This window comes from Melanotaenia boesemani, chromosome 20 (genome assembly GCF_017639745.1).
Source record: "Melanotaenia boesemani isolate fMelBoe1 chromosome 20, fMelBoe1.pri, whole genome shotgun sequence".
Lineage (NCBI taxonomy): Eukaryota > Metazoa > Chordata > Actinopteri > Atheriniformes > Melanotaeniidae > Melanotaenia > Melanotaenia boesemani.
In genome coordinates this window covers 29,483,197-29,511,074 of record NC_055701.1, presented here as the reverse complement: position 1 = coordinate 29,511,074, position 27,878 = coordinate 29,483,197, and the positions used below count along the sequence as shown (strand labels likewise).

The 27,878-nt window shown below is 43.7% G+C and overlaps 1 protein-coding gene and 1 long non-coding RNA gene across 2 annotated transcripts in view; one reads left to right on the top strand and one right to left on the bottom strand.

Annotated features, from left to right (window-relative positions):
• The window catches only part of akap6 (A kinase (PRKA) anchor protein 6), a 315,131-nt gene that overhangs the window by 35,895 nt on the left and 251,358 nt on the right, over positions 1-27,878 (top strand). Inside the window, exons 2-3 of the mRNA XM_041971385.1 lie at positions 12,213-12,488; positions 24,106-24,277. Of these exons, the coding sequence (XP_041827319.1) occupies positions 12,265-12,488; positions 24,106-24,277 (396 nt within the window). The 5' untranslated portion in view covers positions 12,213-12,264. The remainder of the gene's footprint in view (positions 1-12,212; positions 12,489-24,105; positions 24,278-27,878) is intronic.
• Positions 10,401-23,941, bottom strand: LOC121630872. Its single transcript, XR_006008613.1, has 3 exons — positions 23,929-23,941; positions 15,192-15,195; positions 10,401-10,606 (listed from the first exon to the last, which is right to left on the bottom strand). It is a non-coding gene; the product is annotated as an uncharacterized LOC121630872 (long non-coding RNA).

The following is a 27,878-nucleotide window of genomic DNA, read 5'->3' as shown; positions in this document are numbered from 1 at the left end:
AAATAAAGATTTTACGGGGTATTAGACAAGGTTGCCCTATTTTGCCTAAATTATTTATCTTATGCACCCAAATGCTAGCATACTTAATAGTAAACCATCCACAGATGATAGGAATCACAATTTTTGACTATGAATACCGAATAAGTCAATTTGCAGATGACACAGTAATCTTTCTAAAAAGTAAATTATTAGTAGAAAAAGCCTTAGATATAATATCAGTCTTCTCCAAAGCTTCAGGTCTAAGCATAAACCTGAAAAAATGTGAAATACTGTCTCTTCATCCATGCACTGAGACGAACATAGGCTCCATTCCAATAAAGACTGAAATAAAATACTTGGGTTTAATAATGTCTAAAGACAGACATATAAGAGAACAACAGAACATTGAAGGGAAAATAGAAAATATGAAAAAAGCTCTTAACCACTGGCTTATGAGAGATCTTACCATGTTTGGCAGAATTTTATTAACCAAAGCAGAAGGTCTGTCAAAATTAGTATATCCTTGTCAATCTCTATATGTGGCCCCCCAAATGATTAAAAAGGTAAACTCAATCATCTTTAACTTCACATGGAAAAATAAAACACACTATCTAAAAAAATCTATAATGGTAAAAGATTATAAACATGGTGGATTAAAAGCTGCTGACTTTGAAGCTATGATAGGTGTTTTAAAAATGAACTGGATAAAAGCTTACTTAACAAAACCGAACTCGATGTGGTTTCACATACCAAACTGTCTTTTCCAAAAAGTTGGAGGATTAGATTTTTTGCTAAGATGTGACTTTGAGATAAACAAACTACCAATCAAACTTGCTGAGTTTCATAAACAAATATTACTATATTGGAAAATGATGTTCACTCACAACTTCACACCTCATAGCTCCACCTTGTGGAATAACAGAACCATACAAATCAACAGGAAGACTTTATTTAAACAAGAATGGTACGACAAGAACGTTCTTTCTGTTGCTGACTTGATGGATGAAAATGGAAATACACTGGAATTCAATTCATTTGCAGAAAAATTCAATATAAAATGCTCTTATAGAGAATTTAACCAAATCAGTAGAGCTATTCCACTTCCCTTAAAACACATGATTAAAAATATCCTAACGAATTCAAATGTATCGGTCAAGCTACCTGACTTAAAAATTGGTGAACATAAAATTGGTGATAAAAAAATGCAACAACAGAGTACTTGGAGATGTGATTAAAGAAAAGCTGTTCCATGATATCAAAAAAGTAACAAAAATAAAAATAACAGAAAAAGAAGTTGCACTAAAACAGAATTTTTGTAGTTATCTGAAATGGCCAATTCCACCCAAGACAAAAGAGGTTCATTACAAATTGATAAATAATATTTATCCTGCTGCTGAAACCATGAGAAAAAGATTTAATTTTGAAGTCAATCCATGTGTTTTTTGTATGATAAGCAATGAAACAATTGAACATCTCTTTTTTTCTTGTCCAGTCATAACAAGGTTTTGGGAAGATATTTACCGATGGTTGAAAATTGAGATAAACAATTCCTCGTTTAACGCACATCAAGTGATGATCTACAGGGAGGGGCTGGAAAAAAAGACATCAAAAATGGTAAATATTATCTTTATTCTGGGAAAGTATCATATACACAAAAATAAATGGAGTAACAGCAAACCCTCCATAGACGCATTTAAAAATGAAATGAAAAATTACATAACATCCATAAAAGTATTAGCAGAGGAAAATGAGTCAATAACTGAGTTGTATGAAATAATGTTGAAGTCTCTTGTCTTTTAAGTTTACATGCCTTATCACCAGACACGCTTAAGTACATCACTGAAATGACAACCCCTGTATATGTGTTTATTATTTTTTCTTTTAGGTTGTAAATTTTCGCAAGTAACTTTCCTCAAATGAGTTCATTGTTAAAGTTTGTAAGTTGTCTTCATTTAATGTTTAAAACAAATGTAAATTGTAAGTTTTTTGTGAGTTGAAATAAAAAAAAAAAAAAAAGTAGTTCCAGGGTGATGTTCAGCACGGTGTAAAAAGTACTTCCAGGGTGATGTTCAGCATGGTGTGAAAAGAAGTTCCAGGGTGGTGTTCAGCACGGTGTAAAAAGTAGTTCCAGGGTGATGTTCAGCACGGTGTAAAAAGTAGTTCCAGGGTGATGTTCAGCACGGTGTAAAAAGTACTTCCAGGGTGGTGTTCAGCACGGTGTAAAAAGTACTTCCAGGGTGATGTTCGGCACGGTGTAAAAAGTAGTTCCAGGGTGATGTTCGGCACGGTGTAAAAAGTAGTTCCAGGGTGATGTTCGGCACGGTGTAAAAAGTAGTTCCAGGGCGATGTTTGGCACGGTGTAAAAAATAGTTCCAGGGTGATGTTCAGCATGGTGTAAAAAGTAGTTCCAGGGTGGTGTTCAGCACGGTGTAATAAGTACTTCCAGGGTGATGTTCAGCATGGTGTAAAAAGTACTTCCAGGGTGATGTTCAGCACGGTGTAAAAAGTACTTCCAGGGTGATGTTCAGCACGGTGTAAAAAGTAGTTCCAGGGTGATGTTCGGCACGGTGTAAAAAGTAGTTCCAGGGCGATGTTTGGCACGGTGTAAAAAATAGTTCCAGGGTGATGTTCAGCATGGTGTAAAAAGTAGTTCCAGGGTGGTGTTCAGCACGGTGTAATAAGTACTTCCAGGGTGATGTTCAGCATGGTGTAAAAAGTACTTCCAGGGTGATGTTCAGCACGGTGTAAAAAGTACTTCCAGGGTGATGTTCAGCACGGTGTAAAAAGTAGTTCCAGGGTGATGTTCGGCACGGTGTAAAAAGTAGTTCCAGGGTGATGTTCAGCACGGTGTAAAAAGTACTTCCAGGGTGGTGTTCGGCACGGTGTAAAAAGTAGTTCCAGGGTGATGTTTGGCACGGTGTAAAAAGTAGTTCCAGGGTGATGTTCGGCACGGTGTAAAAAGTAGTTCCAGGGTGATGTTCGGCACGGTGTAAAAAGTAGTTCCAGGGCGATGTTCGGCACGGTGTAAAAAATAGTTCCAGGGTGATGTTCAGCACGTTGTAAAAAGTACTTCCAGGGTGGTGTTCAGCACGGTGTAATAAGTACTTCCAGGGTGATGTTCAGCATGGTGTAAAAAGTACTTCCAGGGTGATGTTCAGCACGGTGTAAAAAGTACGTCCAGGGTGATGTTCGGCACGGTGTAAAAAGTACTTCCAGGGTGATGTTCGGCACGGTGTAAAAAGTAGTTCCAGGGTGATGTTCGGCACGGTGTAAAAAGTAGTTCCAGGGTGATGTTCGGCACGGTGTAAAAAGTACTTCCAGGGTGATGTTCGGCACGGTGTAAAAAGTACATCCAGGGTGATGTTCGGCACGGTTTAAAAGTAGTTCCAGGGTGATGTTCGGCACGGTGTAAAAAGTAGTTCCAGGGTGATGTTCGGCACGGTGTAAAAAGTAGTTCCAGGGTGATGTTCGGCACGGTGTAAAAAGTAGTTCCAGGGTGATGTTCGGCACGGTGTAAAAAGTAGTTCCAGGGTGATGTTCGGCACGGTGTAAAAAGTAGTTCCAGGGTGATGTTCGGCACGGTGTAAAAAGTAGTTCCAGGGTGATGTTCGGCACGGTGTAAAAAGTAGTTCCAGGGTGATGTTCGGCACGGTGTAAAAAGTAGTTCCAGGGTGATGTTCGGTACGGTGTAAAAAGTAGTTCCAGGGTGATGTTCGGCACGGTGTAAAAAGTAGTTCCAGGGCGATTTTCGGCACGGTGTAAAAAACAGTTCCAGGGCGATGTTCGGCACGGTGTAAAAAGTAGTTCCAGGGTGATGTTCAGCACGGTGTAAAAAGTAGTTCCAGGGTGATGTTCAGCACGGTGTAAAAAGTAGTTCCAGGGTGGTGTTCAGCACGGTGTAAAAAGTAGTTCCAGGGTGGTGTTCAGCATGGTGTAAAAAGTAGTTCCAGGGTGATGTTCAGCATGGTGTAAAAAGTAGTTCCAGGGTGATGTTCAGCATGGTGTAGCATCTCTTCTTCTAACATTTCTGGAAACGTCTGGGATGTTGCTGGAGTTGCTGGAGTTTTAGGAGAAGAATGTTGTCCCATTCTGGTCTGATGCAGGATTCTAGCTGCTCTACAGTCCTGGACCTTGGTTGCTGGATTTCTGCTTCCATGATGCTCCAGATGTTGTGTATTGGTGAAAGGTCTGGACTGCAGGAAGGCCAGTTCAGTAGCTGGACTCTTCTCCTGTGAAGCCATGCTGCTGTGATGGATGCAGGATGTGGTTCAGCATCGTCTTGCTGAAATCTGCAAGGCCTTCCCTGAAAGAGACGTTGTCTGGATGGGAGCAGATGTTGCTCTAAAACCTTCATGTACTTTTCAGCATTGATGGAGCTTCACAGATGTGGAAGCTGCCCACGCCATAGGCACTAATGCAGCCCCATCCCATCAGAGATGCAGCTTTTCACCTGTCCACTGATAACAAGCTGGATGCTCCCTCTCCTCTTTAGTCTGCAGGACACGCCGTCCATGCTTTCCACAAACTAGTTCACATCTTCATCCAGGTTTCCACTTTGCCTCAGACCATTTTAAATGAGCTTTGGTCCAGAGAAGACGGAAGAAGCTGGTTCTGGATCCTGTTCCCGTCTGGCTTCTTCTCTGCATGATGGAGCTTTAACCTGCATTTGTGGGTTTCAGGGTGAACTGTGTCCACAGACAGTGGTTTCTGGAAGTCTTCCTGAGTCCATGCAGTGGTTTCCAGTAGAGAATCATGTCTGCTTTTAATGCAGAAGATCACCGGCACCCAGCCTTGTCCCACGCACACAGAGATTCCTCCAGATTTTCTTAACCTTCTGAGGATTTTCTACCCTGTAGATGGTGGAAATATTTAGGTTCTGTTTTAATTTATATTTCAAACAGTGTCCCAACTTTTTTGGAATTGGGGTTACATCTTCTGAAGATTCTCCAAAATCATCTTTATGGTTATTACACAATAAAATGGATCAGGAAGGAAATTTAATGGATCAGGAAGGAATTAATTAAAACGTCTCCTTCTTCTTCATATCTACTAAACTGTGTGATTTTGAAAGACTGCTTCTCTGCATTTAACATAAACAACTCCAAACAGAGCTGATCCCACTTGTGTTGAGCACATCAAGCTAATCTGAATGTTCGTGACATTTCTCAAGCCAAATGGACAATCAAAGCAAATGATGGTAAAAACACGTTTTAACACACCGATGGAGACATTAATGTTGTATAAACCCTGTTTAATTAGGTTTATTTCATGTTAGATGCAACATGTTTCAGAGATTTATGAAATAAGGTCTGCAGTGTTTGATAAAGTCCAGAAACAGACAGAAAAAGTCCGAAGACTGTAATCATTATTCCAGAGTTACCACAACTTCATCTGCTATTGAAGATAATTTGATCCGGAACATGGGACTTTACATTTGTCATGTGTTTTAATATGCAGGGATTATTATGCAATCTCAGAAGGACATTAATGAAAAGAAAACTGAAATTCTGTCTTTTTATGTATTTTTTATGTCTCATTTCTATTTTAGAGGTTCAACCAAAATTAGAAGAATGTGCAGGCTGTAAGGAGGAAGGCGGCAGGCAGGTTTTAGATGTGAGAAGACAATGCTAACCACCACACCATCATAGAGTTTATTTCCACTTTTTTTCCAGGACTAAAGCTGTGGTACACACTGTTTATCACAGTTATGGATAAGAACTCTGAGGAGGTGCCAGGTGGAAACCTGGGCATTCCCAGCATTCCCGGGATCCTCACCTGCTTTTATACCATTGATGCCTGCAGCTCAATAGCAAGGACAGAATTAATACAATTGGGTCCAGCTTCTGAAGCTGTTTCTGGTAACTGAGAGGCTACTGGTTGGAGATGAGAAGACAGCAAAGCAAACCTGTTGCTGAAGAATAAAATTCCAGCCTCATCCTCACCTCTGTCCTCAGCTGAACTGGGTCACTGTTGTTGATCCTGTCAGACAGGTGGAGATTTATCTCTGATTGGTTTTTGTTCCGCTGACATCATTTCTCTGCTTTGCTGCCATTAATCCTGATCAACCTAATCAATGTGCTGAGTCACTCTTTCAGAGCAGGCCTCAGACTTCAGCTTCAGCTGGTTCGTGGGTCACCCTGAGTGTTTAGGTGAACTTAAAGACCAAATGTCTTTTTTACCAAGGAAAACTGGATTTTTAAATTTAACTTCAAGGTAAATTGAGGGTTAAAAGACATTCATGCTGACAGGTGTGTTTTCTGACCAACAAAGAAGATATGACACTGGACCTCTTTCACATTTAATATTACAGCGTTGATGAGGAAGTGGTCTGTTGCTTTACTTTTATCCTAAAACCTCCAGACAGACAAACTGATAGCTGTGTGCATTTATTATTCAAAGAGACTATGAATAAAACATTTGTCTGTTGGCTGTGTCTGAAGGAGCCTGTAAGGGTGTAAATCTGCAGCTGTTATGAAAGAGCACACACACAATGAGTGCTGCAGTGCCATGCCGTGTCAGCCTGCCTGTGGAAGACGACAGCAGAGATGGAGAAAAGTTAAAGAGCAACAGCAAGAGAGAAAGCCATCGGACTGCTTGATCTCATGGCTCTGTTAATCAACCAGGTTCCAGCATACTGAGGGGTGATAGGGTGCAGAGCAGACAGGTCGATGTTTGTATTTTATGTGCAACAGTTTTACGTTAAAAAGTCAAATGTCTTTTTACAGTAAAACTACTGCTTTCTGAGTAACTCCAGAATCTCCTCAGCTACAAATAAAGCAGATGGTCCTGAACATATCATTGTGAGCCGTTAGCTGTTAGCTGCCTGTCAGCAGCTCCAGCAGCTCTGGAAAGCTGTGGAGACTCGTGGCAGCTTGTGGCAGCTGCAGGAAGAGCTGCTGGAAGTTGCTGCTGCTACGATTTGAGCTGCTGTCTGTCGCCAGATGAGGATCCGCAGGTAAAGAATAAAGTCCGGTGTTACTTTTACACCCTCAGAAGCACAAATCCGTCCCATCGCAGGAATATTTCATCAGAAACTCTGTGACCCAGCCAGAAAATTTTAAAAACCCCACAGCCCCTCCCTCCAGATGCAGGTAGGCGGGTCCTTACCTTGTAGGCATAGAAAACCACACCCATCAACGCATATGAAGGGATGTGAGCTTATCTGGTGTAGATCTGCTAGTTTCAGATTTCTCTTCTTTCACAGATATTCTGATGAAATCTTCCTGCAATGGGACTGATTTGTGGGGTGTAAAAGTAACACCGGACTTTATTCTTTACTTGCTGATTCCCTCTGCTGCCAATATTCTTATTTTTCTACCCAAGAGATTTATGGGCAGTGGCTCCTGGATACTCATTAATCACTGGGACTGTAGTTTGTGGTAGATTTGGTTGGATACTACTATATTTTAAGACTCTTACAATCTTGTCAGTGTCACGTCAGCGTGGCCTACAAATATCAGAAGCCTTTTCTACAGTTACTCAGGAGCTAAAGCTAACTAGCTGCAAGATGGCTCCCCTCTCTACAGATGACCATAACAAACTTCTACAGAAGATCAACATGCTGGGAAAACAAAGATTCAACGGCTACAGATGAATGTGGAAGTTAAGGGATTGTGTGGAAATGCTACAACTTTGCTTTTAATGAAAAAGCAGCGGACAATATCTTGACACAGCTAATTAGCACAAAGATGGCTTGAAAGAAACAGGAGGACAGTGTAGAAGGTAATAACTCTTTCACTGATAGTCCTCCCTGGAATGCTGTTGGTGCAAAGCCGAAGAGTAAATCATCTCACAGGGAAATGGGAGGACGAGTAACAGGCAGGGCCCAGTTTGCTGAGATTAGCAACGCGACCAGCTGGCCTGCTCTGCCATCCAGACCAAGCACCTCCTCAACCCCTCTCCTGAGCATGACACAGTCATGGCCAGCTGTCAAAAGAAAAACTAACAAGTCTTTTCAAAACCAGACATGCCGCTACAGAACAGGTTTGCTCCACTGCTGCAGGATTCTGGATCTACATCTGACGGCCGGGATGAAATCTCCCTACACACCAGGGTCAGACCAAAGAACTCAGAGAGTAAAAGCAGACGGCTGGGCCTCAGACTCTGGTTTTTCGTGACTTTGGTGTGAAAGACGTGAGAAACATGTGGAAAACGTACTAAAGTACTGAGCTTTCTCAAGGAGATGGTATCAGATGCGGCTGCGCCCCCAATGGTGGCAAACCTCATCCTGCATGTGGAGTGGAATGATGCTGTGAAACAACATTCTGAGGAGCTAAAACAGGACTTTACTGAACTGCTGGATACAATCAGCTATCTGGCTGCTGCCCGGATATTCATCAGTGCCTTCTCCCTCCTATCAGAGGAGGAGTGGAGAAATTCAGCAGGATGTTTAGTCTGAATACATGGCTGTCAGCTGCATGTACCACACATCCAGTTAATTTCATAGACAATTTCAGCTTCTTCTGGGACCGCAGGCACTTTTTTAAAGCCAGATGGATTCTGGTTGAACAGGTCAGGAGTGAGGCTGTTTGCCTCCAACTGGTTTTATTTTCTGAACAGACTCTGTTCCCTCAGACAAGGACAAGAGACAAGAGAGACCAGAACAAGGTGATGAGACAGAGTCTAGAGGAAACCTGGAGAAAGACCACCTCAGCCCCCTCCCGAAAGCTTCCAGCGAGGACCCACCCCCTTCATCTCATCATACTTCATCGAGGCCACCCTCCCTCTCCCTCCTCACCCCTCCTGGACTTCACCTCCCACATGGAGGTTTTGGTCACTATGGTGACCAAACTGACCCCATGCCCCAGTCCCAGCTTTTCACCCCGAAACACCCCACTTCATCCTCCCCCACAAGTTCCCCAGCGAGGTCTGACCCAGTCGTCCCAGCCCCAGCGCCCACCTCCCGTCCCTCCATGACAGATTTACCCAATACATTCTATAAATTTATCACATCTTGTGTTCATTCCTCATCAGCTTCAGCCTGCCCAGAACAAAACCAGGACAGGTTGTTTTTAGCACACTGAAGCTAGCTCTGCTAAATGGCAGTTATTGTTGGTGATTCCAACATTCATGCTGATAACCTGGAGGACAGAGGGACCAAAGAACTGTGTTGTGTTCTTGATAACTTTGGTCTAACTCAGCATTTGGACCAGAGGACCCTGTCTGGATCTGGTCGTCTCTAAAGGTCTGAATATTTCCAAGGTTGTGGTGATGGATGTTGCTCTGTCTGATCATTCCTGTGTTTTCTTTGAGATGCTGTTATTGCCAACAAAAAGCCCAAACAGAGGTTATCAAGAAATGGTACATAGGTGAAAATACCACTGAAATGTTTCTACCAGCTTTGTCTCCATCACCCCCTCCCCTGGCCTTCAGCTGATGAGCTTGTGGATCATTTCAATGGTAAAATTACAGCATTATTGATGTCATCGCTCTCACCAAAGTGGAAGTGATCGCTGCCAAAAAGGGAGCTCCATGGAAAAATGCCACGCTGGTGAAAAGCTGAATGCAGGTGGTGGAAAACACAGCTGCAGGTTCACTATGAGATCTATAAAGAGAGACAGAGGATTTATTGAAGTTTTTATCAAGTCCCACCCCTAAAATTTATATTTACATAAAAGCTGATTTTTACTGTTCATATTTTCAGTGATGAAAGTTTATCACTGTGTTTATTTTCTTTCATGGCTTGCTGTTCCAACTTCAACTTCAGTTCATCTTGCAGAATTTTGTTTTACTTGATGGTCCTCTTTCAGATATTGTAATTTTTGCTCATGACCAACTTCTTCACTCTAAGCCCTGTTTCTGAAACCAGCCCAAAATTAATTTATTTTAGTTTAATCTAGATTAGACTAAGAGGATACAGATTAACAGGTATGAAGCTCCTCATGAACCTCTGTCCTGACCAAACAGGTGAACCTTTTCCCAGTTCAAAGTGAGCCATGATTCGCTTCATATCTTGTTTTATATTTATCTGTTTGTCTTTTGTGGTTGTCCCATCTTGGGTGCTTTGTTATGCATCATTCTGTTTCTGTTGTCTAATAATAGATTAAATTGTGCTACAACATATACCTGCACATTGCAGAGGACTAGAAAGTTGTCTCATAAGACCACATGACAGCGTCCTTGGGAAAGACACTGACCCCACCGTGTCTCCAGAGATGTAAAAAGTAGCAGAGACCCATACTTGAGTAAAAGTACAGATACTCTACCAAAAAATGACTTGAGTAGAAGTAGAAGTCTTCTTTAAGCATCGTACTCAAGTAGAAGTATTAAAGTATTCAATATTTTTTGTACTTAAGTATTAAAAGTAGTCTGTCGTCTTTAAAACGTACTCAAGTATTGAAAGTAAAAGTACAGGTATGAAGTTTTAATATGTAATGTTGGTATTAAAGAAAGCACTCAAAAAATTGAATATCATTTCATTTATTTTATGAATATCTTCATAAATCTGAAGGGCACCCAACAAAGCAAGTGATCAGAGAACCTTAAACACTGAGATTAACGCTTTGTAAACAAAACAGAACAAATATCTTGTGCGTCTTCCACCACAGCTTACTTCCTTCTGTATGCAACTTGTATGCATAAAGCACAGTCATTTTTCAGAATGCAGAAATTTTCTATTTATTCTTCACTAAAACTACAATTTGGTACAAGTTCTCCCACAAATTCTCTGAATGCTTCTTGTTCAACAATGTTGAATGGCTGAAGTCCTTCAGCCACAAACTTAACAATGGCCTTATCAATGGATCTCTGAGGCATAGTCCAAGTACGAACTAACGTGGCCTGCTTGATGGAGGTGGAGGGAACCCCAGTCTGCCTTCTTCTCTTAGCTGAGGTGAGTTCCTCAAATCTTTGCAGGTGGCAGTCATGTTTGCTCTGAAACAAACAAAAAAACAAATTAAAAAATTTTACTTAGATACTTAGTTTTACTAGAATTTTACAAAAAGCAACATTATTGTTAAGTGTAATAACTGTTCTGATCCAGGGTTGACACTGTGGAACAATTACTAGTGGCACAAGGGTTTAAATCAGACATGGCCACATAATTATACCTAAGTAAAAAATTCCACTGTATATCAAAAGAGTTTAGCAAGCAACCCATAAATAAACATCCTTCATTACTGCTCTGCCTTTAACCTTTCTGTCATAAGCCTGTAAAACTCAGTAGATGATTAATTGATTAGTTAGTTGATTAGCTAAATCAATATCAACCCTGCGTCGTGAAAAATGGGAGCGAGATTATGCTACTTGAAATACTATGTTTTATCAGCACATTTCCTTGCCACATTTTATAGCTCAGATAAGAAATATGGTCTACAAACTGGCTTAGGCTACACATATACAAAAATAGAGTTAAATTTGGGGATAATAAGTCTAAACAAACTAGTATTCACAGATAGACACAGCCTTTATGATAAAATTATGTTAAGGTAACATTCATCGCGGCATGTCTGGGCATGCATGCCACGTTGTAGCCAGAATTGCTGACAGCTAAAGCTAGCTACAAATAATTAGCGGTACGTATAAGAGGTACGTTTTATTTAATATATTGTAGCTTACCTTGATATGCTTTTTCAAGTTAGACGGGGAATTTTTAAAGGCCATTATTTCGCATTCTTTCGGAAGGCAGAGTAAACACTTCATTCGATAGGAATTATCCTTCACTCCAACATAAGAAAACATGCACGCTAAGTAAGGCCAAGGGTGCTCTCCTTCTTCTCCTTCGCCGCCACGACCGCTTGAAGTCGAGCGGGTAGGTGGGGCCTCTTCTTCCATCTTTAACATAAAATTAGAAAAGTTCTGTCCATATAGTTCTTCAAACCGAGAGGCAGGGATCAAACTGAACGTGATGTTGTGAGGCAGCTCGATCACCCAATGACAAGCCAGCTCCACCAAACATGCTTGTAGTAGGTTGGCGTAATGATACAGTAATGGTCCGTCAAACTACAATAACGAGTAACGATGTTGCTTTTAGAAAATGTATCGGAGTAAAAGTATTCAACTCATCAAAAATATGTAGTGAAGTAAAAGTGGAAGTACGGGAAAAAAAATAATACTCCAATAAAGTACAGATTTGACATTTCAATACTTAAGTACAGTAGTGAAGTAGTCCTACTTCGTTACTTTACACCTCTGCGTGTCTCTGATCCACACACTGGTGTGACATAAACAAAGCCATGTGTAGGCTGAAAGCATTTTTATTGACCTCTACATATTTTATCTTCTTATCACTCCAGATTCCTCCACTGAAATCCACCCACATCAGGAATCCTGAACTTCTTCCACACCATGAGCATCGCAGCTCTGTCACCAGTGAGCCATGAGCCTCCATCCCCAATGCTCACTTCTGTCACCCCAACCCTGGACTCTGGCACCACCTCATCGTCTGCAGAGACCACTGGCAACCCTCTCATCTTAGATCTGGACCATCAGTCACAGGATGGGGTTCCTTCACTGGGCCCTGGCCCCAGTGGCAGTGGAGGACCTTACGATGGGCGAGATTTCACCCAGAGGTAACGTGGACTGTTTATGATGTTGTCACTTGCCAGTATACATTACCTCCGAGGGACAGCATCTAGTCTCATTTATGCTCCTTTTATGTATGTAAATAGTACATCCATTTTTAATGTCAGTGTCCTCATACTGGCATGTGTCCTTTGTGTTAGCATGGTTGTTAGCCATTACATCCACCAGAGTTCAGAGCTCCCTCTAAAGTTCTGACGTCAGTTTCAGACAACAGTAAACATACTGATGATGGAGGAGATCATGATGCTGCTCATTCTCAAAAAGAGACATAAACAGAAGCACTGCTATAGACGGATGTGGTCTGACAGGACATTAAATACATTGCAGCTTCTTCTTCTTCTTTGTTGCATTCGCTAGCTGCACATCAGTTTTACTGCTTAACACTTCACCCCCATGGTTTCTGGTGGTAATATTCACTTTGCTACGTTGGGGTACACATCCACAAGGGCCCTGAAAATGGTCAAAATTTTTAAAAATCTGACCCAGGCTACATTCCTATGCGGTCCTTGATCAGATATGTATCCGATCTGTGGGGAAGTGACCTCAGTCTGAATGGTCATGTCGCATTTCATCCAACTTTGACCTCACAGAAGTCGCATCACAATGCTGTTTGACGATATTTACTGTGTAAATATTAGGAAAGGATAATTACTGTGTCTTTAGGAAAATTCCTCACATAAACAACAGACACTCAGATCGGTGAAAAGACAGAGCTGTTTACTGCGATCACAGGAGTTCATACATAACCAGAACACAAGTTAACATGGGCCAGCCAACAATGTTAGAACTGAAGTCCAGTCTCAGGACACATCCTTGTATAGCCCATCCCCCTGGGAACAATGGTCCCTTTTGGCCTCTGGTGCTGGACCCCTGGAGTGAGGTCCATGTTGACCGACCACAGAAGAAGGCAATAAAGTTTATGTGTTTCTATAACTGTATTCACTCCCAGGGGGCACTAAAGGTAATATCCAGGGGTTGGGTTTGGTAATCATCCTAACGGTGCTGGTTGGTAAAACTGGACCCATGAAGGACTCTGCAGACGAACTCGGCTGCATTGTCTGTTCATACCTCTGTACAGAAGTACGAGCCACTGCTCCATGAAAGGCCATTCTTGTGCCCTCCTTTTTCTCTGTCTTCTTCTTTCATTCATTATCCATCCATCCATTTTCTACTGCTTGTCCGGGGTTGATTCACGGGGGCAGCTGCCTCAGCAAGGAAGCCCAGACTTCCCTTTTCCCAGCCACATTCGCTAGGTCATCCGGGGGGATTCCGAGGCGTTCTGAAGCAAGCTGAAAGATGTAGTTCCTCCAGTGGGTCCTGGGTCTTCCCTGGGTTCTCCTCCCAGTAGGAACATAGATCGACCGGTAAATCGAGAGCTTTGCCTTTTGGCTCAGCTCCTTCTTCACCATGACAGACCAATGCAGAGTCCGCATCACTACAGACGCCGCACCGATCCGCCTGTCCATCTCCCACTCCATCCTTTCCTCACACATGAACAAGACCCCGAGATACTTGAACTTCTCCACTTAAGGCAGGACCTCATTCCCGACTCGGAGAAAGCACTCCACCCTTTTCTGGCTGAGGACCATGGTCTTGGATTTGGAGGTGCTGATTCTCATCCCAGCCGCTTCACACATGGCTGCGAATCGCTCCAGCGAGAGCTGAAGATCACGGCCCGATGAAGCCAACAGAACCACATCATCCGCAAAGAGACCCAATCCTGATCCCCTCAACACCTTGGCTGCACCTAGAAATTCTGTCCATAAAAGTTATGAACAGAACTGGAGACAAAGGGCAGCCTTGGTGGAGTCCAACCCTCACTGGAAACGACTCTAATTTACAATTGGCGATGCGGACCAAGCTCTGACACCGGTTGTACAGGGACCAGACAGCTCATAGAAGGGGGTCTGGCACTCCATACTCCCGGAGAACCCCCCACTGGAGTCCCCGGGGAACACGGTCGAATGCCTTCTCCAAGTCCACAAAACACATGTAGACTGGTTGAACAAACTGCCATGCCCCCTCCAAGACCCTCAGAAGGGAGTTGAAACTGTTTCTGACAGGGGACTCCACCAGATGTTCCCTGACTGGCATCCTCCCCCACCATCTGAGCCAACTCACCACCAGGTGGTGATCAGTTGACAGCTCTGCCCCTCTCTTCACCCGAGTGTCCAAGACATGCAGCCACAAGTCCAATAATACGACTACAAAGTTGATCATCGAACTACGACCTAGAGCAGGGGTAGCCAACGTTAGTCCTCGAGGGCACCAATCCGGCAGGTTTTCCAGATTTCCCTGCTCCAGCACACCTGACTCAAATTAAATGGATCCAACAGCCTATAAGGATCTCCACAATGACTCGTTAGTTTAAGTCAGGTGTGTTGGGGCACGGAAATCTGGAAAACCTGCCGGATTGGTGCCCTCGAGGACCAACGTTGGCTACCCCTGACCTAGAGTGTCTTGTTGCCAAGTGCACATGTGGACACTCTTATGCCTGAACTGTCAGGGAGCTCAGCCTCCTGCAGTCTCCTGCAGTTCCCTTATCTGCCACAGCTGGTCCTGATCAGTCATCTGCATCAGCACCTATTGGTTTCATCTGTGCCACAGGATATATAAGGAGCCTTCCTTCTCTTAGTCATTGTGGGATCTTAACCGACGCTCTCAACGGACTCACCCCTTCTCTGATCCACAAGTCTCTTCTCCTTAACCGGCTCATGCAGGTCTGTCTTGACTGACCTTTGTATATATATGTGTATTTCAATAAAGACATACATGAACAAGGTGTTCGTTATGGACAGTCCATGACAAGCACAGAACAAAACACCACAGATCAGGGGGGATGTTCCTCCCAATTATGCCCCTCTAGGTCTTGCTGTCATTGCCTACGTGGGCTTTGAAGTCCTCCAGCAGAATGAGGACAATATTTTCAGCTTAACAACACGAGTTGTTTCTCAGCTCAAAGTCATGAGTAGATTTTTTTATTTAGATTGACGCTGGTGGCAGGTGACACTGGTGGTAGGTAAGTGACGCTAATGCTGTAGGTGACGTAGTTCCGGGGAGACGGCAGATTCAAACTAGGCGCGTCCAAACATTTATACTTTCATTCAATTGTATTTTGTGCCAGCCTAAAGTGCCAGCGGGGAGGATTTGGCCAGCCTGACAGATTTTATAGATCGTTGTTACCACAGAATCGTCATGGGGAAACCAAGCAACACGTCCAGCCAGAAGCAGGTGGAAACTCTGGCTGTAGAAAATGCTGGTCTCAGAGAGTGGGTAAAATCCCTCACCGAGGGCTTGACCCGTGTCTCGGAGGAAAATAAGAAGATGAAGGAAACGGTGATCGATCTGCAGGCGCGGAGCATGAGAGAGAACCTGGTATTTGCAGAGATTCCAGAGCAGACGGAGGAGGACCCCGAGACCACGGTGAAAAACTTCATCAAAACCCACCTGAAGCTCCCGGAGGAAACGGTGAAAAACATCTCCTTTCACAGAGTCCGTCGGCTCGGCGGGAGGAAACCCGGGTCCAGCAGACCAAGACCTATTGTAGCGAAGTTCGTCAGCTTCAAACAGAAGGAGCAGGTGAAGAACCAGGGCCGCAAACTGAAGGGAACGAACTTTGGAGTAAACGACCAATATCCCAGAGAGATTCTGGACCGACGGAGAGTCCTGTTTCCCATCAGGAGGAAATCCATCACGGAAGGTGCTCGCGCTGTCATCGCGGTGGATAAATTATTTATTAATGGACAGCTGTACCGCGACCCAGACATCACTCCGTGGCTCTACTGACTTGGTATGTGCTTTAATTTTCCTGTTTTCTCACTAGATCATGTTATATCCTTAAAACTGCCATAAAAGATAATTTAGTTAACAGTAAATCCACTGCCCGTCTCCACTACACTGTTCTCAGCACAGATGCGTTTTTTAAATGACTTTTTTCATTTGGCACTGTCGCTCTTTTCACTCTTTACACTTCTTCTCTCCGACCCTTTAACGGTTAACGGTAACACTTGTTATTATATTATATACACATCAGCACTTTTCATGATTCACAGGAATGCACACAGAACAGCACAAGCGCACACACATCTCTGTCACAACCAGCTGGCAGATACACATGCACGCGGAGAAGCAGTGGGATGCACGCACACACGCTTCAGTAATATGCATATAGCCTCATTTCTGTGGTTGGTTCATGAACGAACTCACATTTGTCACTTGGAATGTGCGTGGAGCTGGCACAAGGGAAAAGAGGTTAAAAATTTTTAATCGTTTGCAAGAAATGAAAGCAGATATAATATTACTCCAAGAGACTCATTTATCAAACTCAACAATAGATCTTCTCTCAACAACCCAGTTTCCACACGTGTATTCAGCTTGTTATAATTCTAGGCAGAGAGGAGTAGCAACTCTTATGAATAGAAGGTTAAATTTTGACATAGATAATACAATCATAGGTCCAGAAGGCAGATTTATAATAGTTACATTATCTATTAAAAATGTTAAGTTATGTATCGCAAATATATCTGGTCCAAATGTAGATGATCCTCCTTCTTTCACTCCCTCTTCGCCTCTATGGTCACTCAGATAACACATTAATTATAGGAGGTGATTTTAACATTATACTGGACAAACAAAGTACCACAGGAGCTCATCGAGTCTGGAAATCCTCAGAAACTGTAAAACATGAAGGATTTTGGTCTCTGTGATGCTTGGCGCTCTCACCATCCCACACTAAGAGAATACACCTTCTTCTCTTCAGTTCACCATTCCTATTCTAGATTAGATTATTTCTTAACTAGCAGCTCGCTGATGAATGACATGTCAGAAATCAAAATCCATCCTTTTAGCATTAGTGATCACGCACCAGTATCATTCACTCTGAGAAGTAAGAGCAATAAACCAGCAACTAGAAACTGGAGATTTAATACGTCATTACTTAAAGATCCTGAGTTTATCAGCTACTTCAAAAGAGAATGGTCCTTATATCTAGAAAATAACGACTTGCCAGAAACTTCAGCGTGTGTTCTTTGGGAAGCAGGAAAAGCAGTAATGAGAGGGAAAATAATTTCCTTCTCTTCCCATCAGAAAAAGAAGGAAACTTTGAGAATCTCAGAGTTAGAACTCAGAATTAAATCCTTAGAGGAGCTTACCATGTCTCCCCAGAAGAACACATACTAAATGCTATAAGGAAAGCTAAACTTGAACTTAATGAAATAATAGATAAAAAGACTTCGCTTGGAGAATTTTGAGCATGGCAACAAATCTGGAAGGTTCCTGGCTAATTAGTTAAAAATAAATAAGGAGAAAACAACCATCTCCCCTGTCAGAGATCCAGAAGGAAACATCAGCCACGACCCTGACAAGATAAATAACACTTTCAAAGAATTCTATAAAACATTATATACATCACAACTAACTACAACAGATGACAATATTGATAAATTTCTTAGTAACATTAATCTTCCACAATTAAAACATGAAAATAAAATGGTCTTGGATTCCCCCCTTTCAGTCGGCGAACTCCAAGAAGCTCTCCAGCATATGCCCAACAATAAAGCTCCAGGTCCAGATGGTTACCCAGCAGAATTCTACAAAGAATTCTGGACAATGCTGGCACCCACTTTCTACAATATGATATTAGAAATAAAGGAAAAACAAAAAATACCTTCAGATATGAACCTAGCCAATATTACTCTACTATTAAAACCAGGTAAAGACCCGACACTTCCATCCAGTTACCGTCCAATTTCACTAATAAATGTAGATCTCAAAATAATTAGTAAAGCTTTGGCCAGAAGAATAGAAAAAATAACCCCTCTAATAATACATCCTGACCAAACAGGCTTTATTAAAGGTAGACATTCCTCTACTAACATGCGTAGATTAATTAACATTATAGATTATTCTACTCTACATAATCTGGAATCCACAGTCATTTCTTTAGACGCAGAAAAAGCATTTGACCGAGTAAACTGGAAATTTTTATTTGCAACATTAAACAAATTTGGGTTTAGGTCATCTTTCATAGATTGGATGAAAATATTATATAACAACCCAAATGCATGTGTGAAGACCAATGATCAAACCTCTCCAAGCTTCTGTTTGCAGAGAGGCACCAGACAGGGCTGCCCGCTTTCTCCATCACTCTTTGCTATTTTTATTGAACCCCTAGCTGCTGCCATAAGACAAAATAAAGAGATTAAAGGAATCCATGCCAAAAATATAGAACACAAGATAAGTCTTTATGCTGATGATGTATTACTTTTCCTCCAGAACTCACCGACATCTCTCCCCCAGACAATCACACTTATTAACACATTCTCATCAATATCTGTCTACTCTATTAACTGGTTTAAGACTATTATTATGCCCATTAACTGTGACCTACAGAACATACCCAATACTATAATACAGTCTGGAAAATTTAGATATCTAGGCATAAACATTTCCCCCAGGTTATCAGAACTAACAAAGCTAAATTATGTCCAGCTACTTAAAGCAATAGAGGATGATCTCTCACGGTGGAGGCGCTTACCCATATCACTCATGGGGAGGGTTGCCACAGTTAAAATGATGGTTCTATCTAAAGTAAACTACCTGTTTTCAATGATACCCACTAAACCATCCTCCAGCTGGTTTAAGTCACGGGACTCACATATATCAAAATTTTTATGGAAAAATAAGCCATCACGTATCAGTCTAAAAACTTTACAACAGACTAAAGATAGAGGCGGATTGGAGCTACCCAACTTTAATCATGTTTTCTTAGCTAACAAGCTGCAGTATATCTCCAAATGGCTTAAACCTAGCAGTCTGGATGAATCATGGTTAGATGTAGAGCAAGCATTGTGTGAGGATGTGTTTATCTCTGACCTGCCATTCATCAGCTCAACCATCAAAACACATAAGTGTTTTAAAAGCATTAATATCAGTTCCTCTTTAGTGGCTTGGTGGGATTTTCTAAAAATAACCAAATCCTCACTCTTTCCATGTAAGTTTACACCCCTCTGGAACAACCCTGACAGCCTGCAAAACAAAAAGCTGATCAATTTTACTCAATGGAAAAATAAAGGAATAAAACAGTTAGAACATATAATAGAAAATGGAAACTTCTTGTCATTTAATATTCTCACTTCACAATATGGAATCAATAGCAAAACATTTTTAGAATATCACCAGCTTAAATCTATTATATGTAAAAAATATACCATTAATCAATTAAACTTACAGCTACCTATTAGGGTGGCAGAATTCATGAATCTCAATGCCCCAAAGCTATTATCAAAAACATATAGACTATTATCCAAACTAGAAGACTCAATCTGTCTTCCAACTTCAAAATGGGAGGGTGACTTATCCAGTAACTTTAATAAAGATAAATGGTCACAAATATGTTTAAACACCTTTAAAATGACTAAGAATTCAAATATGCAACTAATACAATTCAAAATTCTGCATAGAACTCATTATACAGGACAAAGGATGTTCAGGATGGGTCTGTCACAATCAAACATCTGCACACACTGCAATGAAAACACACCTGACAACTATCTCCGTGCCTTGTGGTCCTGCACACCTGTCCGCAGGTTCTGGCTTCAGGTATGTGTGGACATGTCAACATGGTTTAAATGTAATATTCCTACAATCCCCGCACTATGTCTACAAGGTGACTTGGGTGACATTAATATGGCAAATAACTCTGCACACATGATACGCACAGCATTATGCATCACAAAGAAAACTATCCTTGTGAACTGGAAAAACAAAAATAATCTGTGTATTCAGCAGTTTAGGAATCTCTTAGTTGACCACATCAGTAGTGAGACAATGTCTGCCTCCTCAAAGAACTATTTGGCTGAATCTCATTCCCTCTGGTCCCCTGTGCTTAGTTCCATCACTTAGTGTAGGTGGAGGACTGTGACCTCTTTGCTATGGGGGTTTGGGAAATGGCCGGGAGTGACTGATGGTTGCGGGTTCTTTGTGGTTGCCCGTGGTGCGGGACGGGGCTGCTCTGCGGTGGGGATGGCTCTGGGTCTGGCCTTGTCGGGGGCTGTGGGGGCCAGCGGTTGGAGTCGCCTCGTGGCGGGGGGTGAGGCCACTGGTGGTGCCTGGGTTGGTGGGCCTGGGCTATTCCAGGACGAGCTGGGCGGGGGTTCTGGGCTCTGGTTCCCGGGGGTGGTCCTCCTCCCTCCGGGGTGGTGGGGTCCGTGTGTGCCTGGGGTCTGTGCCTGCCCGGATGTGCTGCCGTGGTGTGGGTTGGTGCATGCCCTGGTGTCTGGTTGACACCCTGGGACTCAGGGTATGGCCTGGGGGCAGGGGGGGTGTAGGGGTTTGAAGGAGAACTGAGTGGGATTCGGGGGATTATAGGGGGAGGTGCTGGGGTGTGAGACAGGGATGCCTGTATGTTGTGTGTGTGTGTATGTACTTTGGATGTTTGTGTGGATGTGGGGGTATGTTTGTGTGCGTGTGTATGCATGCGTTAGGATGAGTGGGGGTGTGTCTAGGGAGTGAGAGTGGGAGGGTTGGATGCTGTGTGAGTGTTTATATTTTGTGGGTGGGGCTGAGAGGGCATATATGAGTTAGGATGAGCAGGAGTGTGCAAGGAAACAGGTGTGTGCATGTGTTTCTGTGTGTGGTTGGGGCGGGGTTAAGTGCACTTGTGGGGGGGCTGATGGGGGGGGGGGGGGGCGTGGGTCTGCCGCTGTCCCCATCCTCTCATTCCCCGTTAGGGGTGTGGGAGGGTGGGTACTTTCTAGGGTTGGTGGCGGCTCACTGGCTGTGGTCCCTGAGTGGCCCAGTCATGGGGGGCGGCCTCTCCTGGCCTGTCTTGCCCTGGGGGGCCTCCTCCAACACCTGGGGGGCATGGCATGTGGTGCATGTCGGGCACTTAGGTGGCCCGGCTCCTGGCTCATTGCGGTCACTGCCCCTCAATTTTAATTGCACACAACACACACCACCTAAACAGTCAGGAGCGGGGAGGGAGAGGGTATTGGGGACCTCTCACACCCCTGTTCCCCCTGTGTGTGGCCGGGGGCGGGCGTGGGGAGGTGGTTGCCCCGGACCGGGTCCCAGTGGGATGCGCTGGTGGGCTGCTTGCTCTGTGGGTGTTGGGTCAAGGGGGGGTGCTTGGGGCTCGCTGTCCTTTGGTCTGCCTGGGGTGTCCCCCACGGGGCATGGTGGATGGGTTGTGTGTGGCGTGACTGTGTGGTGGTGAGTGATTGTAGGTGCGGCGTGGGGGAGGGTGTGAGTGTGGGGTTATATAGGGTGCAGGTGGGGAGTGAGGGGAGGGGGCCGACAGCACCCTGGTTCCCGGGGTGTGCGGCTGGAACATCGGGGTGTTTGCTGGCCTGCGCCTGGTGGCTGTCTGGGGCTGGTCCTCCTAGGCATGTTGCGGGTCCTCTGCCTTTGGGGGGTGGGGCGGCTGCCTCTGGGCTCCTGGGGCCCTGGGTCCTTCGCTTGGACTGCCCTGGGTAGCCGGTCCCTGGCGGGGCCGGCGGCTTCTGATCTTGGCCCACTGGGACCTGTGCCCCGGGACCGTGGGGGGCTCTTGCTGGGGCTCTCCTCTGCCGCCCTTCGGGTGGGGCTGGAGTCATCTTCGTGGTGGGGTGTCTTGGGTTGGTGCTCCGGGTCTGCTGCTGAGGGCCCGGGCCTTTGGCCCTGGACTTCCTCTGGCCTCCGTGGAGGCGTGGTCGCATTTGCATGATCTCACTCACCATTCTTCATCACTGATCACTCCTTGTTTCTCATGCTCTGCATGCTGACACAGTCACTGAGCTGTCCAGTGGGTTTTTATACTAAGTGATAATTATTTATTTATTTTTTTTTTTCCTGTGAGTTAGTATCTGGTCGCTGTTATATCTTTTTGATTTGGTTATTATTTAAAAACTCTTAATGACTAGTTTTTTTCTGTGTGTGTGTTTCTTCTTTTGTAAAAGTTGTAGGAAATTTTCTGGTGTGTTCATGTACAGGTGTAACAGTTTGTTGTCTGGTGATGGTGTGGATTGAAGGGTTGTTTTCCTTCTGTCTGTGATCTTTTTGTCTCCTTTCTTCTTTCCCTTTTGCTCTTTTTGCTATTTTCCATCTTTTTCTGTCCCCTCCGGTCAGGTCCAGCAAGATTACATAGATTCCGTGATTTAAAGTAAATAAATAAATAAATTAATCACATTATCAAGAGGAGCCTTACCCATAGGCCTCCCCTTGGCAGAGCAAATTTGTTCAGCACGACACAGCAACCAGATTATCATTTTGCTGCTATGATGCTGGACAGGACAAAAAAAAAAAAAAAAAAAAAAAAAAATATTTAGATTCACTCAACACCAGAACGTTTTAGATGAGTTTACTTAAAGATCTTTGCAGCACGTTGCTTTTCTTTTTTAACGTTCACTGAACATCCAGCCTTTGCACATTCATGATGTCATGGTTCACGGAGAAGAACCCTTATTTCTCGGTTCCAGTAGAAATGAAACTTTTCAGGTTCCAAACCAGTGATTTATTTTGGTCTGAATGCACCGGCGAGTCAAAGTTAGGTTCAGGGGTTCTACCAGTGGGAGAATAACCCTGTGCACCCGTTCCTATCAATGCTCAGCTGGAGCTGATGAATACCTGCACTTTGTGCAGAGTGGTCTGTGTGTCTGGATGCTGGTTGGATGCTTTTAGGATGGATAGATGATGATGGGTAGTACTGGATTTGTTGACCAGTGTTTTTTTAATTTAGTTTTTTTTTCTTTTTGTCTATTTAAAAAAGGCTTAAGATACTTTAGACCAGGGGTGCGAAAATCCAGTCCTCAAGAGCAGTGGTAAGGTCGAAGGTAATGTGGAGCCCTAGGCGAACCTCAGCTGTGGCATCACCAAACACAAAATATGTAAGAAATGCAGATGTTGCATTTTACCTAAAATTCCAGCAGCAACTTTTTAGATGAATCCTTTCTCCAACTGACCTGAATCAAATGAATGGCTCGTTACCAGGCCTCGGCAGAGCTGGATGAGGGAATTTGGTTCAGGTGTGCTGGAGAAGAGACGCATCTAAAAGTTGCAGGGTAGTAGCTCTGGAGGACCGGACATGGACACCCCTGCATTAGACTAAGTCATCTGAATAGAAGAGTTTTTGATCATCTGTCTTTAGCTGATTTCCATACTATGACAAATGAATTTGCTGCTTCAGTCTGTTACAGATAGATGGATCAGGTCTAAGGCACAGATTAGGGCCAACTAATCTAGTCAAACTTATTGTCTTTTTTTCACACATTTTCTGTGTTTTGTTAATTAAAACTATATAGATGTTAACAGGTCTAATTTTTAATCAGTACTGTTGTTGTTCAGCTGTGTCTTATCAGTTTCTTAAGTTTCTCTTCCAGCATGGTTCTTCACTGCCACCTGTTTTCAAAGTAATCATGTCTCATCTTTAATTCATAGGGAACAATGAGGAACAGCTCATTTTCAAAAACTTTCAGCTGTTACACCGAAAGCAGAAAAGATGCAGTGAGTTGGTGTTGCCTTGTAGACCAACTGGTTCTAATGAATGAAATGGAAATATCCACCATGTTGATGCCTTTATTGTTAAATCTACCTGAATCAAGAAGTAGATCATTTTCTGTTTTTCTTCAGGACAAAGAAACTTCCTCCACTTCACACCGGAGCTGACTGGAAGGTCGTCCTCCATCTACCAGAGATCGAGAAGTGGCTGAGAGCAACCAGCGACCGGGTCACACAGCTCACACACTCTGTGGGACAAGATGCCAACAGCAGACATGTGGACGTTCACCTGGTGCAGCTCAAGGTAGGCACGAGTCAGGGGCATTAGTACAGCACTGGCTCCTCCAGTAACAATTAGGACCATCACGGTTAAAGAAATTAATGATGATGATCACCAAACATTTAGTCAAACCTTTTGGGCCAAACATCTTTTGCTTTGTGGGATATTACAATGTGTTGTTGTTCATCAGAAGTTGCATTTACCTAATTTTATGACCCGTTAGGGACCAGACGGTACGTTTAATCTTGGAACTAAAAGTTAAAGGTAGTAAAAGTCTACAGGTTGCAGGTTTGAACTGCATGCATGTCAAAGCTTGCAAGCCTCTGCTGTCCTGTTCAACAGTAAAGCAAAATGAACCACAGGGAGGTACAAACAAGATAAAACATCACCCAAAAACCATCCAAAGTGGAATGTTTGTACGTCTGCTCAGGTTCCCGTGGAGACAAAATCCATGTTTAAGCATTTGTTTTGTCCACAGAATTGATTTGCAATTAGCCGAGTATAGTCAGAAATGAAGTTATTAATCTTTTAGATCCAGTGCAGACTCTGGTCCTGTTATGTCCACTAGAAGCTCTGCTGTGTGGATTTGCAGTATGCAGCATGTGCAGCTGAACAGATGCTAACACGTGTGCAAGAATTTTGGATGTAAACGCAGAACTTAAGCTGATTCATGGTGTGACCTCAGGCTGTTTCCCCTCCTCTGTCCACTGCCTCGGTGTTATGTAATGAATATAATCCCAGAATCTGTCATGATCTGTGGTGTGGGGCTCAGTTTTTTCAGCTGCCCTGAACGCCTCATCTCCGCCAGCTCTTGATTAGGGCTGATGCGCTACACCTGTACCAAGCCCTATTTATACAGCTCTGTGACATTCCTCCAGCGCCAGATCGCCGTGGTTTCACCCTGCACGTATCCAGCCTCTGTTACCTGTCTGTTTCCCGTATTACCTGTCTGTCTGCCTGCCTGCCTGTTGACGACCCTGCGTTCCGGAACCTGGATATTCGCCTCTGCTCGTTCCCTCACTGGTAACTCTGCCTCCGCTAATATTTGGACCCCCTGTATGTTTGACCCCTGGACTGCTCTCTGGAATCTCCCTTTAGATCACGGACTTGGTTTTTGCTGCTCATCGGAAGACACGGATGCACCTGCCGCTGTCTTCCACCACCCGGACTCTCTGATCACCGTCAGTTTCAATATTACCTTGCTATTCGTCAGTCTGTTAAATAAACCTCCATTACCTATCCCTGGGTTTTCTGATAATTTATGAGTCCTCCTTGCTGGTACGTGACAGAATCCAGCTGTTCAGACTCATAGAAGTCATTTCTGAAACACATTCAGTCTAAATCATGGTGCTTTCAGTATGCCAACATTTCTAATCCGGCAAATAAATTTCGAGAGATTAGAAATTTGTGTTTGTTTATTTCTCCTCTTCTTAAATACCAGTCAGTACTGGATTATACATCACTGGAAAGCCTGATTAGTCACCTTTACAACCAGGTAGAACTAGTAAAGATGATGTTTCCATAGAAGGAACAATATGGCTAAACATGTGGGTGGCTAAACAGGTTTCATCCTGTGACACCTGGACTGGTTTTTTAAAACCTGCAGCAATAAACCTCGAAATACGTTAACCTCAGACTTTACTCACAAATCAGCTCAGTGGACCAGTCTAGTTTCTTTTAGCTAAGACACATCTGTCCAAAGTTAAAACATTTCTTTCTCACATCATGTCCAGATTTTAATCCGTGCTCTTTGTTTCTAGTCAGGCTACGGCATCGTGCTTCATGCTGGGCTCAGTCAGACCTCCTCGATCGGCTGCAGCTGCTCCAAAATGCTGCAGCTTGACTTTTAACCAGCATTTTTAAAAAAGAGCACATTACTCCAGTCTCTGCTTCCCTTCACTGGCCACCTGTCGTTCAAGTTTGTTTTTAAGTGCCTCCACAGTCTCGCCCCACAGTGTCAGACCTCCTTCATCCACATCCACCATCCTCTTCCCTCAGGTCAGCAGACCGCTCACTTTTTACCGTCCCTGAAACTAGAGCAGACTTAGAGGTGACCGAGCATCTTCTATAGCTGGACCCAGACTAGAGAGTTTAATTATCCAATCCACCAATAAAAGAATAATATTGCAAGTGATTTTGCCACATTTTGGGTGGGGGGCTACCTACAATTTTAGCTGTGTTGTTCATTCCACAGAAGCACCATCCTTCCAAGTTCTACTCTGTTGTACAGGAGACTTGTCAGGCTTTCCAATGATGCATAATACAACAGCAGCTGGTGTTATTAAAGCAGAGAAATAATACACAGCAGCTGTCGTTTGTATGGGTTCAGTTTACAGTAAACAGACGTGAGGGAGGAAGGATACGTTAAAGTGCAGGTGATGATGAGGGGCAGAGATTTAAATATTTGTATTTCATATACAACACTGCTAAAATAAATTAAAATGAAGTAGTAATAATAAATAGTATGTAAGAAAGAAAAGAAAATGCAGCAGCTAGAGCAGTAAGGTCCAGTAACAGGGAGAGCTGATGGTGATTTGAAGTGTTTAACAGTCTGATGATCCAGAACCTGGTGGTCCTGCACCGAATGCTGCAGAACCTCTTTCCAGAGGCCAGCATGGTAAACAGTCCGAGGAGGCTCTGCAGCCTCCACCCCACCCAGAGATGCAGCTGGTGAGGAGGCTTTCTATGGGCTCCTGTAGAACGTGGTGAGGATGGGTGGGGCAGGAAGTACATCCTCTGTTGTGCCCTCTTGACCAATGATGCAGTACCAGGTGAGGTCGTATGTGATGTGCACCGCCACCTCCACGGCCATGTTGTTGATTAGAAGTGGGCCAAGGCTGGGCAGGTTCTTCCTGAAGTCGACAATGATCTCCTTGGTCTTGTCCACATTCAGGATCAAGCTGGTGTCCCTGCACCAGCTGCTCCACCTCTTCTCTGTAGGTTGCCAGGTCGTTGTTGTTCGTGATGACGCCCACCACTGTTATCTGCCAATTTTACAATGTGGCTTGTGGCATCTCTGGGATGTGTCATCAGCGTGAACAGCAGAGGACTCAGGACGTAGCCCTGAGGGGGCCGGTGCTGAGGGTGATGACACTAGAGGTATTCTGTCAGGGAGGACCGGTGGCTGTGCCCTTCATTCAGGATCTAAAGGAAAACTAGTCCCCTGCAGCTTCCCAGTAAGATGCGGGGCTGTGCTGTTGTCACAGAGATGACAGTCAAACAGTAACGTCTGCAGAGGTGGAAGCTTCAGCAGCTGGAGAAACGTCTGATGATCGTCCAGTCGCTCGTTCATAAAGAGGTATTTCTATTTTTTCTCCTGTCCTCATGCTGGCAACATGGAGCACCTTGTAGTCGTCACTACAGTGACTCAGATGTTTCCTCTTCATCAGGCTGCTGCTGCTTCCAGGATTTAGTGAGATGGTGTTTTCCACATCCTCCTCCTGCTCCTCTGCATCAGCGTTCTCTGAATAAAACATGGCTGCAGCAGTCGTGTTTAAAAACAGCTCCAGAACCAGGAAGAAGAGAGTACACTGCTGTTCATGTGGGATTATACCAGAGCTCTTCCTCCACCACAGGCATTTCCTGCTTTATGTGCAACTAGTCTTACAGCCTGTTTGAGTCTATT